The following is a 14,752-nucleotide window of genomic DNA, read 5'->3' on the forward strand; positions in this document are numbered from 1 at the left end:
TTACAGATTCTACATAGAAGAATAGTCTACATAGTAGAATCCGAAGGGCAGGATTTCCGGGAAGGCAAGTGCTGAACTACGCCTGTAGTCCGAGTAATATTGACTAATCACGTGTCAGCAAGCTGTGACGTACGTAAGGAAAACAGTCCGAGAGGAGAGCAAAAGCAGGCGGAACATAATCCACCATAATGACATCCCGGCTCCCATCAGCCTGATCTGACGACAATTTAGCTTCTTATTAATCTCTATAAACAGACGTGCATGCTAACAGCTAACAAGCTGTTCTAGATCTAAAATTCAACTTGAGATAAATTCTCTTGACGTTGTGTCATTGAAGCCGTTCAGCAATCAGATTTCCTGACTTCCTTGAATGCATCAGATCAATCTGACCTCTGTTCAACAAAAGAGCATTTTTAAAACTTCTCATCTCCCATTGAGGACAGACCTGACAAAGCTTGAATTTTGCTTCTTACAAAATCTGCATCATGATGTTGAAATTTCGGCAAAGGTAAGACCCATTCATAACAATTAAATCTCAAGACAACGGTTTATCTTTCTGTAACGATGCAGCAAGTTTATCGCTTACTGGCCGGCATGTTCACCGGTGTCCCCAGAGGCTATACCGTCTAAGAACAACTAAGATGATTTTTTTTTTTTTTTTTTAAGATTTTTTTTTTGGCTTTTTGCCTTTATTCATAGGATAGCTGAAGACAGACAGGAAATGTGGGGAGCAAAGAGTGGGGGATGACATGCACCAAATGGATCGGCAGACCGGGAGTCGAACCTGCGATCAGTGCGACGAGGACTGTAGCCTCTATACATGGGGCGCCTGCTCTACCAACCGAGCCAAACCAGCGCCCCAGATGATTTATTTAAACCATACATAAATATACACGCGTGATATGTAAATTGACATGTACACACATTCATACAGTCAAACTCCTGGGGTCTGTTTCAGAAAGGAGGTTCAACAAACCCTCAGTCTAACCCCGGACTGTGGTTTGATTTACCCTGAGCTGAAAGTCGCTGGCTTTTTGGTTTCAGAACAGCTGAGCTGAATTAGTTCAATCAACCCTGAGTAGGTTGAGTCGGAGCTATTTGCGTTCACGCTGACTATTAAAAGCCAGCATTAATGGAGCCCCGATACCACAATTCACCATGGCAACAGTAGATAAAAAGAGGTCCTCCTACGTCACACCAGTGGACCTCGAAATCATCACGCGGACGTTCAGCGAATACGAGCGTGTTTTTAGAAAATTAGTAACACGGCTGCAGCTGCGAAGAGAGAGAAGCGGCGTCGGAAGAAATTGCTGCTAAAGTAAACGCGTAAGTTTGAACTGGTCTATTTAATTTTTAATCACGACTGGAATGGTATAGAAGCTAAAATTATATTAATTTAGGAGCAATCCAGCGGGACAAAAAACGTACATGGAAGCAGTTAAAATCATTCAAAGGTAAGGTTCAGGCAAAATAGGCTCATGGCTGAACCTCACTTCAATCATACTTTAAATATTAAACAAATTAAATATCATTCAGTTGCTGTTTTAATGTGCATTAGCTTTATCCCTAACATAATGCTGATTTCACATACGTTATGTCCTCTCACCTAAATCCTGTTTAGTTGATAAAACTGAATTGTGTTAGATTTTTTAAAATATTGTTCCAATTAACGGCTGCTTTTGTATCCGTAGGAAATGAAGAGCACCGAATAAATGATTTGTCTTATCGGAGTGCTCTCGGCAGGGGTAGTGGAAAATCTACAAATGATGACTTTGACACAGATTTGTCTTTTGATTATTTTATTAGAATTATAAAATACTTTTGCAAAGGGGTCAAAGCACCACAGAGACGCAACGTTTTTTTTAATTCGGTAACCGCTCAAACGCCTGAAGAAAACCTGCTCCCGACTATGGCAAGCCGTTTTAACATTTAATAGCTAGACTGGATATGTATTGCAGATATCTGTAATTCAATTCCTCCTAGTCAAAAAGAACATTTCAGATATCTTCAATCCAATTGTTACTAGTCATAATTTTCATTTCAGATATCCAAAATGAAAAACTATTCCAGATATCCAGAATGTAATTTTGAATATCCAAAATACATTGTGACTAGTAAAAATGTCATTATGGATATCCACAATTCGTATTATGACTAGTAAAAATGTAATTTCAGATATCTACGATTAGGATTATGACTAGAAACAGTACAATTGCAGATATCCATAAAAGTATTGTTGATATCTGTTGACGGGTAGACAGGACGACATTTTATGAAATGAAAATTATGACTAGTAACAATTGGATTGAAGATATCTGAAATGGGAGTTTTTCCTAGTAAGAATTCTATTGCAGATATCCAGAATGTTCATTCTAGATATCCAGAATGTAATTGTGGATATCTGAAATTGAAAGCCCAATACACATGAATGGCAAAAGTGACGTCATTTGTCCTAGGAAGAATGGCGTTGTGGATATCTGAAATGACAATTGTGGATAGGAAGAATGTCATTGTGGATATCTGAAATGTTCTTTTTGACTAGGAGGAATTGAATTACAGATATCTGCAATACATATCCAGTCTAGCTATTAAATGTTAAAATGGCCACTTACACTTTTTAAGGATTTTTAGATATCTTAAATTTAGTTTTGACTAGTACAATCAAAGTTGTAGATATCTTGAAATACAATTTCTACTAGTAAGAATGTTATTGCGGGTATCTTTAATTACCATTCTGACTAGTGAGAATACAATTTTGACTAGGAGAAATGCTATTATGGCTATCTAAAATGTAATTACAGATAGGAGCGTGGTTCGATTAAATGTTAAAACGGCTTGCCATACCCGACCAGGTTAGGTTCACAGACATAGTTACCATAGTAACCAACTCAGAGTTGAAGTAACCTCTCTTTCTGAAACGGCAAGCCCGAGGTTTCCCTCATTTCAGGGTTAACAAACCCGGGGTTTTCACTAAACCCGCTTTCGGCAACGGACCCCTGTCCAACAACCAAAGTGACAGCATGTGAAGATTAAGCACCCATTGAACCCCACAACCACCACAAACCCTCAGCTAACCGTCTGCAGCTGCTTCTCTAGAGTCGCAGATCAGGCAGCCAATCAGCAGCATCCTGCAGAATCAAGTCAGACAAAATACAGACAAACCAAAACCGGACAGGAGGAAGTGTGCCTTCAAAATACAAGCAGCAACATTAAACTTGAACTTAAATACTCTGTCAGGCCTTAGGGATCTTAAATGGGTTGACAAGGTGTCACGGAGTCCAAGCAATCCAAGCATCCAACTTTAAAATGTTAAAATCTTGTGTCATACGGAATTACTGGAAGATTTGTTGGATTAAAGTAATAAAAAATGTATGATTAAAAGATTTGGGAAATTAGTTTGTGTATTAATTAAAAGGTTTGCACTTGGATTGTATGTGTTTTCTTTTTCGCAGTCTCAAAGGATAGTTACCTCTAAAAAGTTTGGCATCTACAATGATTCCCCAACTATTTCACTATGATGTCACCACTGTCTAAGGACATGCCTGCAGGTCGTCAGATGCGTGTCTTGTGGTTTGACTTTACGCTATTATTTGTGGTGGATGTTGGGGCTATAACATGTGGATTACTGTTTCAAAATATTATAAGAAATAAGAAATGTAATGACCATTTTTCTTCTATAGTCACATCGCTAGAGCTGTATTTTTTTTTTTTTTAATCACTGGTGATATTATACTTCAGACCCTGAATTGGCAGAACAGTTTCATGTAGCTTTAGTATATTCTCCATAGTCATTGACTGTGGTTGGAACCAACGTTAGGCTCTGAGGGCCAGCATGGAAGTTAAGAGAATTAAAATCTAAACCTTATTGTGGTGTATGTTACAGCTGCAGCTGTCAAGATAGATGGGTAAATGACAACAAAAAGGTGAGAACTGCAGTGTGTTAATTTCTGATATGGATGTCATAATCCAAGATATGGGACAGTGTTACCAAAAACCAATGTCAGTGTTTTGGTTTTCTACATCATTGTTTGAGGTTTTTAACTAGTGGGAGAAAAAGTAGCCTAAATACCGGTAATACAATTAATGTAGAACTTGTGGCCTAATATGAAAAATGCACAAAATTAAGATCAAAAGGCACAATTAAAATCCATCCAGCCATATTGGAGTGCATTATAACATATAGCATCCATTATCATATGACTATTTGACCATAACACATGTGGCAGCTATTTTGAAAGAAATCTTTGCATATACGAAATTTATTTTGAAAGTTGTTACAGGAAGTAAGCGAATGTGATTTTGGCTGACCTGACGTCAGTCCGTGGCTCTCTGGCTCTGGAAGTGGAAGAAGTTGAGTCTCCTCAGTCACCCGCCGGCGCCGCCTCCTCTCCGCTCCGCCGCGGAGGACAGAGGACAGACTCACAGCGGAAACTCCTGCAGGGGGACGGAGGAAGGTAAGTCCGCGAGCCGGGACACACAATCTTACTTACTTTTTCGTGCACAACTCTGGAGGAAAACTGTCATGGCACTTGATGCTGGCAGGAGGCTGTTCTAAACTCTAGTACGCTCATTTCTCAAGGAATATTTCTGCAAGTTTTGAATGTCGCTCTTGTCTGTTCAGCCTTTTTCATTGCGGTACCACAGAGTCATTTGCACCTCTATGGACGAAATGTTGCCTTCTGGTGTTTGGGTAATGTTCCTCCTGTAATCTATCTTTGAAGTGGCTCTTCTACTGAAGAGCTCTTAGCCAAACCTGGATCTCCTCATTGGCTGATGACAAGGCAGTCAGTGTGTGTTTGTGTGTGCAGGCCGGGGAGATGATGTGGCCGACAGGCAGCAGACATCAGGTACAGAAGTGAAGGGTGGCATTGTGTCGGTCACCGGCTGGGGGAGCAACCTGCCGCTTCTCACTGATAGGAAAGAACTGTGTTCGCTTTCACAGATGTAACACAGATTATGTAATTAGCTGCAGGTCTTGTATGCATATGCATGCAAATTTGAGGTCCCCCAATGTACAGCAGCAAGGATGAATGAGTGATTTTATCAGCTGACTTTGCAGAAATGTAGATTGTGTCTACAGTGCATGTCTATTTGTCATGGCACCTTTGTGCTACATCATTCTGATATGTTCATTTGCTTTAGTCCTTAAAGATAATTTCATTGTCTTATTTGGCCAGACTGTATGGATATACTGCATGCTATAGGAAGAATTAACATCCCCTCTCTTTATACCAGTAACTATAACTGTAACTGAGAGAAGACAGTTTGAGTTTAGTTTCTCAGATTTGGAGTTTCATCATCAACCACACACACACGTGCTCTACAAATCTTCTTTTGCACTACATCATTGCTATGTACAACTTTTTTGCATCCTAAGGAGGGTTAAAAATTGATGTTGAAGACGAGAGCTGCCTGCAACAATGAGTTATGTCCACTGAAAGAAAACTAATTAGCAGCTATATTTGCAGCATCTTCAAACATCTTCAAGCTAAATATGCCAAACATGCATGTCTCCATCTTCCCAAACACCAGGCGTTGCTACTTCTCTTTGCTTTATGTGACACTCAGCTGATCCAAACTGCAGAAATGGACATGATAAAAGACAGGAGAAAGAGAAAACCTCCCTCCACCATCTGTGCTCTGTTTCCAGTGCCGCTGCTGGCTGACTCACTTCGTGTCGAGTCAGCTCTCTCTCTCTCACTAAATATTGTTTCAGACTCGAGAGGCACATTTTCAGAGCGAGGGGAGCACATCCGAGGTTCTCCGGCCTGTTTATGTTCCCACTTTTCATCTGCACTCTGTTTATTTGGGGGAAATTGGGAAAGGAATGCCTGCCTCTTTTCCTCTCTGTCTTTGTAGCACTCCGAGGGTATTAGAGTTTAGTCTGAGAAGTATCCCCTAGTTCTTTGGATTATTTTCTCTCACCTGTTGAGCGTTTCATGTGGAGATCTTTGTGAGTCTGGACTTCTACTTTTTTTCCCCATTGTGACGTTGGTCTTATGGGCTATTTGATCCCACAGCCTCATGGACTTATTAGAAAAGAGAAGCAGCAGCGCCGGTTTAATGAAATAATAAACTGAACCTAAAGCTGATTTATGAGCTACACGCTGATCAAAGTGGAAACCCTGTGTGTGTGTGTGTGTGTGTGTGTGTGAGAGAGAGAGTGAGAGAGTGGGGGGGGGGGACTGCTAGACTTGAAGCTAAGCTGAGGGACACTTAGCATCTGTTCACTCCACACAGACTTTACTTTGAGCCGGTCATATGGCTTTGATTAGTGTGCTAGTTTTCGGATAGCTCCACTCTCCCTGGCAATACTTAAAGACAAGGACAGCATAGTTAGCTAGAGATAAAAAAAAACTCACTGTACATCACTTACAACACATTAAAAAGCACCGGTCACTGCCCAATAGTAGATGACAAGGATAAAAACGGTGATTCCGTGTCCTCTGGCTTGATTACACTGCAAACTTGGCCCTGAGCCGCTTCTCTCTGTTGTTAACAACGACCCCTTTCTTCTCCCCTCGTTCTTTTCTCTTCTCGCAAATTGTGATTGCGTTTAAAATTGTTTGGGCTGTCTGCTGCAGCTCAGACCACTTTCTCTCTTGGCCGTGATTGTGGCTATATATGCTGGATATTCGCTGCCTAATCCAAGCAAAACACTGAGCGGAGAGCCGGCGTATGTGCTCACTTGGCTTGCTGACAAACATACGCTTTTTATTTCGCCAAAAGTGATACAGCCCAGAGGGATGGTTTTGCACAACAGACCGCGGAAGATGTACGACACCATCACCTCTGCGAGACAGCTCACTCTCAATTTAGCTGTGTTTCTGCACTGTTTATAATGGAGTGCTAATTTACTAAGAAGGCAGTGCATGCATGCAGTTTTGAGGATCTTTTTAAGGCTGTCCACAAATCTTTTTAAGCAGCTTTGCTTAAAAAGCACACAGGGATAGCACTGGGGGGTCCAGTTTCTCCCTCCTTCTCTTGTTTAAATAAACAAAGGGAGAGTTAGTGGTAATGAAAAGCACTTGATATCAAGCTGCAGGTTTAATAACCCCACAATAAATCGAGAGCGGGAGCAGAAGAAGTAATGAAAATGGAGGGGAGTTTGGCTTGTGCAGGAAATGACTGGGAGAAAGCCTGAGGGAGGGGAAGAGAGAAAGACTTTCAGTTGTTCCACGTATGAGGGAAGCTGCAACAGTACAAAGACCCCTCAGTGTTTTTTAAGCAAGCTCTCCTTTTACTGTACCTTCCCTTTGCTGTTTGAAATGAAATGAGAGGCACATTAGGGCTCTCATTCCTCCACACTCAGTTTCAGGGTATTAACACTCAAGAATGGCTCTCCCAGCTGGCTCTAGCAGCTTACACTCTGCTGTCTCTCTTTCATTCCCCCGGGCTTTGCTCTCGTTTTTGTTTTTTTTCAGGAGGCAACTTGTTCCCCCTGCTCTCGTCACCAAAAGGTTTCCCATCTGCTTCCGATTACCTTTGGCTGCAGTTGGTTAGCCGCCAGCCATCTGGGCCAGTGTGGCGTCTCCGCTCGCTCTTCTCTTTCCCCAGACGGCACTGAGGGAGGGATGGATGGGAGGGGACTGGAAGGAGGGAGGGAAGCTGGGACAAGAGTGAACTGGGTGGGCAGACTTTTACTGGAGAATAGCAAGGGTTTGGGTTTAGCTGACGCTGCAATCCATAGCCAGGAAACTCGAGTCAAAGACAAGGGCACGCATGAAACTCTGACTCCTGATCCTGGCTCTGGTCTGTTTTTTGTAATGGGCACTCTGGTCTGAGGAAGTCATTTTCCATTGTTATCATAAAGCAGACTCACTCTATGTTGGTCTGTGAGTAAGAAAACATCAACTCAAAAGGAAAAGTGCTGCATTAAAAGGAGACTTGGGGTTTTGTTTACACAAGGCAGTTAAATTAGAAGTGTGGAAAATGAACAAGTGGCCCAAAATGTTAATCTGCGATGTCTGTTTGGCTGGACATGTACCTCCAAATGATCATCAGGTGCTGTCAAACAAGCTTCACTTTCTCAGCAGTTACAAAATGAAGGAAGAATCCTTTCCATGTTATTTCTGGCACTAGGAAACTAATGTCTGCCGATGGAGAAAAGCTTTGAACTGTATTGGCATTGTGAAGTGGTATGCAGATGATGTGCAACTGTAAATTGGGATCAGGCCAGGTCTCACCAATGTGTCCTGTGTTATGTCTTGCTTTCCTGAAATGACGAATGGATGTCTTTTATGTAGTCTGTTTGCTCGATCAAACAAGAAGGATACCTGTGGAGTCGCTTAGCATAATTTAAGTTAAAAAAAACTCTTCATTGGTGCTCTGTGCAGGCCCTCATACAGCCTCTGCCTGAAACAACAGCGCTGTCCCTTTAAGAAACCCCGCTCCTACACGCCCGCTTTCTTTTGATTGGCCAGCTCTCCGAAGCCTGCTGAAGCTGCACTTTGTGACGTCACAAAGCGTAGCATGTAGAAAAAACCTGTGTGAAACCTGGCGTTCACAGCAGCCTGCAGACTGAGCTGAGAAGCCTGGGGATTACTCCAACATACTTTTACCTACAGATTTGAAACTTCACCCACGTTTATTCTGGACATCCATCACATTGTAAAATTATATATATGTCTTAAAATGTGAAACAGCAAAATACCCCTTCTTTAAATGCTCCTTTTAAAGTGGTTCACTCCTGTAAGAGAACGCGGTCCATGCCTGGATCGTAAGATATTTAAGGAAATTATACCGTCAGGCTATGATAATTACAGTACTCCACTCCTTGTCTCAGATGTAAACAAGCTATAGGCTGTCATACCATCCGTCTGAAAGCCAGGACGCCGGCCAATTAGTAAGCTGTACAGTCAGGCATCCAGCCAGAAAGTCACTCAGCCATACAACCAGCCGCCACAGTCAGCCAGCGTAGCAGTGATGGCAACCTGCTGCTCCTCTCAAATTGGCTCATTTTACCCCCAGAGCCTCTGACATAATACCCACTTCAAGCCCTGTTTGGGCATTAAGTGAAGCTTTTTACAACATCAATGGCTTCCTTTGTGTTTGAACTCTTTCCGGTGGGCAGGCAGCTTGAAGTGCGGGGGCCTCTGGGGCTCCAGGTTGGGACCTGCTGTTGTCTTTGGTCATTAGAGTGAAAGACAGGGTGTTTGCCCTTCCTCAAAGCCAAGATTGATTAGCTGAGGGAACAATGCAGGACTGGGCGGGCCTTCACTGGATGCTGGAAACGCAGTTGGTAGATTTGTCTGAGACTCTGGACTGCATGGGTCAGTGGGATCTCATGCTCTCTCTCTCTCTTAGTCTGTGTTTTACTATGTCTCTCTTGTTCTGCCCTCCTTTTTTGAGTCTAAATCTGTCTCTCCCCTCCCTTTTCACTCCCTTTCCTGGCCCTCCTCTTTCTCACTGAATGATTTCTCTTTTACAGGGCCAGAGGAGTCCAAACCCACCGCTGCTACTGAGCCCCTCGGGAGACCCGTCCAGGCTTTTTCTTCTTGGACTCGTCCGGGATCCATCACCACCTGCTGATCGACACACTGTAGGCTGCCATGTCTGTCTGAGCTCACAGATCCTCCCACAGCCATGGCCCCACAGAGCGCTGAGCTGTCCCACTGCTAGCCGACGGGGCATCCGAGAGGGTAGAAGACATGTTGGGACAGAAGCCCGGGGACCACTGCACTGAATTCTGTTACTATAGCAAATACTGTAGTAACCATGGAAACGCTACGGAGGACTGGTCTAGTATGCAGTGTCATCATCATCATGGCTGCCGCCGGGGTCGAAGGAGGTCGCAGAGATGAGTTCGCTGAGTCACAAGGTGAGAAGAGCAAACATGTCTGAACCCCGGGTGGGCGAAGAACTACACCATCTCTGATCAATAATTAGTACTGATGTTGTATCTTATACATTATTAACAAATCCTCCTCCATGAGTTGATTTTTTCGGTGACAGAACAGACACATACAAGGAGAGAGAAAGAGGCGTGCATGCAGGTGTGTTTCAAAGTAAATTTAGTGAAAGCAAAATCAGCAGACTTAAGTTGAAAATAGAATAAACACACACACAAAAAAAATTTAAATTGTGAAATAAGAAATACAGAAATACAGTGCTGTATTCTTCCAACACCCCCCACACACACACTTTCTTCTTTAGTGTGAAGACAGTTTCAGGGACTTGGATAAGCTCAGAACACAGTATTAACAACAGAGGACAGTATTCTTGTAGGTCTGTATAAATAGTGGGAAACTTCTTTGTTTATTGCCTGTGATCCTGGCTTTATTATGTGGTTGGCTGTAATTATTTTCAGTCTTGGAGAACAAGAGTACTTTAATGTATTTTACGGTCCAGGCTCCCACAGTACAATCTGTTTTTCATTTCACTTAAAAAGGAAACAACCTCCTCAGTGCTACCCAGAAATTCTGAATAAATACCCCTTTTTAATTTTTATATAATTTGAGTAAGTGATCATGGTTTAATTCAGGGATAATGCCAAACGAGGTGTCCATTATCAGGTTTTATTGGACGAGGTGAAGGCCAGATAAACCTGATTATGGACAACTTGAAGGGCATTGTCCCGCTAACACCATGGGCACTTCTTAAGGGAAAAAATAAGACCATTATATTTTGCTTTTATGCATTTTGCAATCAATATATAAAGTTTTTAACAAACTGATACTCTGTTTACCTGGCAATGCCTGAGGGTCTGTACTACATACATTGTTTTTTCCTGATTTCCCCATCGACCAGCAGGGAGCGATAAAACCCACATTAGGTACCTGAGTGGGGGGGTCTGGGGTACCTGAGGAGAGAGGTCTGAGCTATCGTAGAAGATTAGCTAGCTAGCAAGCCATGGAGTTAATTGACACCCTGTAGCCAATCATCAATCAGAGTATTCACCCAAACCATGGTATAATCGTGCTTAAAGGATCAACATGTGTTCCACTGTTACTGTACTTTTATTTTATATTTATAATTCACATGCACAGTTGGGTGAAATGAGCCACTGAGGCACACTCCAGGCCTGCAGGTCTGCACTGCTGAACTTGAACTCCACAAATCATGTTGCTGTTCCGCCGCCACGTGCCCGCCCCCCTCACCTCTCGCATACACACTGAAGCTGCAGGGACTGAAATCCCCTGAAGGCAAAGACATAAAATCCCCAAGTGTCCACGTCCCGTCACCCAGAACAAGGCTGTGATTGTGTATTTCCGAAACTTAACCTCTGACCCCTCACAGCCATCTGTCTCCAATAGTCTGCCATGCTTGCTTCTGTCAAATAACCCACCACTCAAACCCTGACGTGGCTCATTCCCTCAGAGACTTGGCAGGTACAGACAGTTTGATTTGTTGCTTTTTTTTTGTCTTCTGTCCGGTAACTCTGCTCTCATCAATCTTGTGTCCACGCAGAGCAGACAGCTGTTTTACAACAAGAGCTCTGCTAAACACTACCTGCCCAACACCAAACAGCAGACAGACAAAGTTATTGACTAGCTTGTGAACATAGCGGAGCATTGAGCAACTAAAGAGCCAGATTCTCAGACTGCATACAGGAGAAAGACAGACATAGATAAACTGAACAAGTGAGTGAGGTAGCAACTGTTTTGATATATAGAAGCGGCACTAACTTTAAACTCCTCCACTTTTCTCTCATAGTTTATGCTGAATAATCGCAGCTTCTTCCTCCTCTTGTAGACGTTGTTTCAATTGAGGTGGAGCAACGTTTGGCTAATGAAGCTGTGTCTATAATGAAGGGAGGGAGAGTTTTCCGTTCAGAGTACTTCCTTCCACTATTTTCATTTGGTGATAACAGAAGCCAGGGTGATGCCCTCCTCATGGGTGGATGTGTGTAATTATCAGCACAGAAGTCACTGTATGAAAAACCTTTCAGCCAGGGAGTGTCTCCTGTTAAATTTAGTGTTTCCCCTTTTTTGGCTTTGATGTTCTGTACAGTTTTATTTGCTTCTGCAAGGCCCATTAGAGAAAAAAATACCAAATATGTGAACTACATTAGACTCTCAGACTTGTAAAAACAGGTCCTCATCCTTCTTATTAACCTAGAAGGCTGCAAAATGAATAATATATTATTGCTTGAAGTTATCATCACTGCACTTAACCGTGCATGTAACTATTGTCCTCCAGTAGGAGAAGCCAGACTATGTACAACTGTGGTTTAGACTTTGAGAAATTCGTACTTAAAGCCGCCAAAAAAAAGTGTCCCATCCAAAATTAAATGCATATCAGTTTAAGTATTTGCTAAATGTCTTATTATGAAATATATTTGTGCCTTTTTAAAAAGCAAACTATCCCTTCAAGGCCTATATGTGCTTTTTTCTCCTTTGGGGTTTTCTGTAGGGGTGGTTGGAAAGCCTGTGGAGAGGTAGCTTCTCATGCTTTTAAAAGAACACATCCTCCCAAAACCTTTTGTTCAAACTACATGCTTATTAGTTTTCCTGGGTTTCATTAGCGCTCAGTTTATTCTGTGTGAGGTCTCATTAATTTCTTCTTTGGAGGTGAGTTTTATGTACTTTATTATCACCCTCCCTTCATTTTCTCTCCAGGAGATTTTCCTGTGTTTCAAAGGTAATGGTAATACCACCTGCCTGAATCCTTGCTGTGGTTTGTGAGAGCAGGAGGGATGTGTTGTGGCAAACAGCTCAGATCTCTCAGGAGGGTTAAACTTTTGAACATGCTTTTGCTGACGTGATTTTGGTATTTTAAGTGCTGTTGAATGCCATTTGAACTAGCCATTGGTGTAATTTCTCCTCTCTGTAAGTGAATATTTTCTAATAACTCCAGTTAACAAGATTTCTTTGATAACCTAAGAGACAATTTTTTTTTCAAATATTCATAAAGTTATGTAGCTTCCTTAAGCCCTAAGCAAAAGATCGAATTAATATCTTTTGGGATTTTCTTCTGGCCAATTTCCTGTTATTCTATGGAGTAAACATTTGTTAAAATACAATATAGCTACAATCTATGATTTGATATTAGCCGCAAATAAATGTGTCATGAAAAAAATATTTTAAAAAATGCTAAGCTGATCATTTTAACAATACCAACATTACTTGTCCAGCACCCAAAAGTAGCGATTAGCATTCCGCTAGTTGATGATCGTTGAGCATGTAGCGTGGTAAAGACTAAAGCAAAATTCTTGACCAAACAAGCTAAGCTAAGCCAGTAACATTATACCACACTTTAACATGTCAGGTGACCAGAAACAAAGCTCGACCTGAAAGCTAATGTTTCTTCTGCACATGTAAATCTATCTACATTCATTAGCTACAAGCAGTTAGCTTCAGTTCAACATTCTTTTGCTAGTAGCAAACTCTGCTAGCGACGTTGCATTGCAGCTGCAGTGCAACTGACTTAGCATAGCATCAGCCATTTTGTAAAATCTGTGAACGAGCTAATTTTGGCACGTAGTTACTTTCTACTTTCTAACTGTCCTTGTTTATAACTGTTCTGTTACTGTGTATGTCTTTATTAATGTTAAATTCTTTTTGTGTTGTCCATTTCACTGACTAAACTAGCTAGCTGTTTTAAGCTCATTAGTTGCTAATGCTACACTCTATCAAGCTAGCTGTTTGGTCACTGGTTAATGTGGAGTATTTTTTTGGCTGACCACCAGGGTCAGATCTTCTACTGTATGTGACTGACTGACTGAGTGCGTGAGTGAGTGACGGTACAGCAACAACGGCCCGGGAAACACTTGTGTACAAACGAGAGTCAGAATTACGTGATACAAGCATGTCACGCCAGCATTGTGAAGACTCATCTGTTTTCATTCATTTCAAATGAAAATGAACACGTCCCACAGCCGTCACGCACACGCCACGCTTCCAGTGTTGCCCACAAAGGCGCATATTGACCTGATGCGGTTTGCCACATACTAGGTTTTGACCTAGTCTTGTTTCTCTTTAGGTGGATTTACTACAAAGCCATTCTGATATAAGATTTTTTTAGGTTGCTAACCTTATTAAAATTTGTGAATCTTGTTTTTTTGTAGTGATTAAGTGTAAGTGTTATGGCTCAGTGAAACAAGGTGAGGATTTAAAACACACCACTAACTGATAAATCAGGTAGTTAAAGATGTCAATGTCTCATCGCCTTTACCAAGTCTGGAAGAGCAAGTAGTAGACAAAAAGGCTAGCATGCTACGGCAGTGATAGCACAATATATGATCTGACAAAGAAGTAAAGGGCAGCTAATTTGGGAATAAGGAGCAGGTGTGCAGGTGGATGTGGAGGTCTGGTAATGCATTGTTGGTTTTTTTAAATGCTATTTTTGCAGTTTCACATTAACTTTGAGTAAGAAACTTAACTGGCCTCGCAACTCGCCTTCTGGAAACCTTGTGGGAAGTGTGTTTCACTTGCTCCTTGGCTCTGCACCTTCATAGTAAGGGAGGAAAATTAAACACGAAACTATAATGCAGAAAACGCTGACTCATGCATCATTTCTGAAAAGAGAACAAAGACTGTCAATTTTTGTTTTCAAGACTGAAACCACTTGAATGGTGAACATATTTTGCACTAAAGTTCCCATGTCAGAAATGCAGTACAAACTCACGAATTCCATGTGAAGGCAGCATTTATAATTGTGCCTTCTGTTTATTCAAGCCAGACCTATCCGCTGCTTACAGAGTGGTTTTTCCCGGTACAGAGCTCTCCAAGTCTGTACCAGGGACCTCTGATCTCTGGGTATTTACTCTGTGTGGGAAGGGGGCTGCTTCTCCACCAACTGGGGCCAAAGG

General features: G+C 41.9%; 1 protein-coding gene across 1 annotated transcript in view; it reads left to right on the forward strand.

Moving 5' to 3' along the window:
- Positions 1 to 4,368: 4,368 nt before the first annotated feature.
- The window catches only part of adamts10 (ADAM metallopeptidase with thrombospondin type 1 motif, 10), a 47,583-nt gene continuing 37,199 nt past the window's right edge, over positions 4,369 to 14,752 (forward strand). Inside the window, exons 1-2 of the mRNA XM_069680248.1 lie at positions 4,369 to 4,454; positions 9,431 to 9,820. Of these exons, the coding sequence (XP_069536349.1) occupies positions 9,718 to 9,820 (103 nt within the window). The 5' untranslated portion in view covers positions 4,369 to 4,454; positions 9,431 to 9,717. The remainder of the gene's footprint in view (positions 4,455 to 9,430; positions 9,821 to 14,752) is intronic.

This window comes from Semicossyphus pulcher, unplaced genomic scaffold (assembly GCF_022749685.1).
Source record: "Semicossyphus pulcher isolate SPU_LCO1_2020_fin unplaced genomic scaffold, fSemPul1.0.p SCAF_4, whole genome shotgun sequence".
NCBI lineage: Eukaryota > Metazoa > Chordata > Actinopteri > Labriformes > Labridae > Semicossyphus > Semicossyphus pulcher.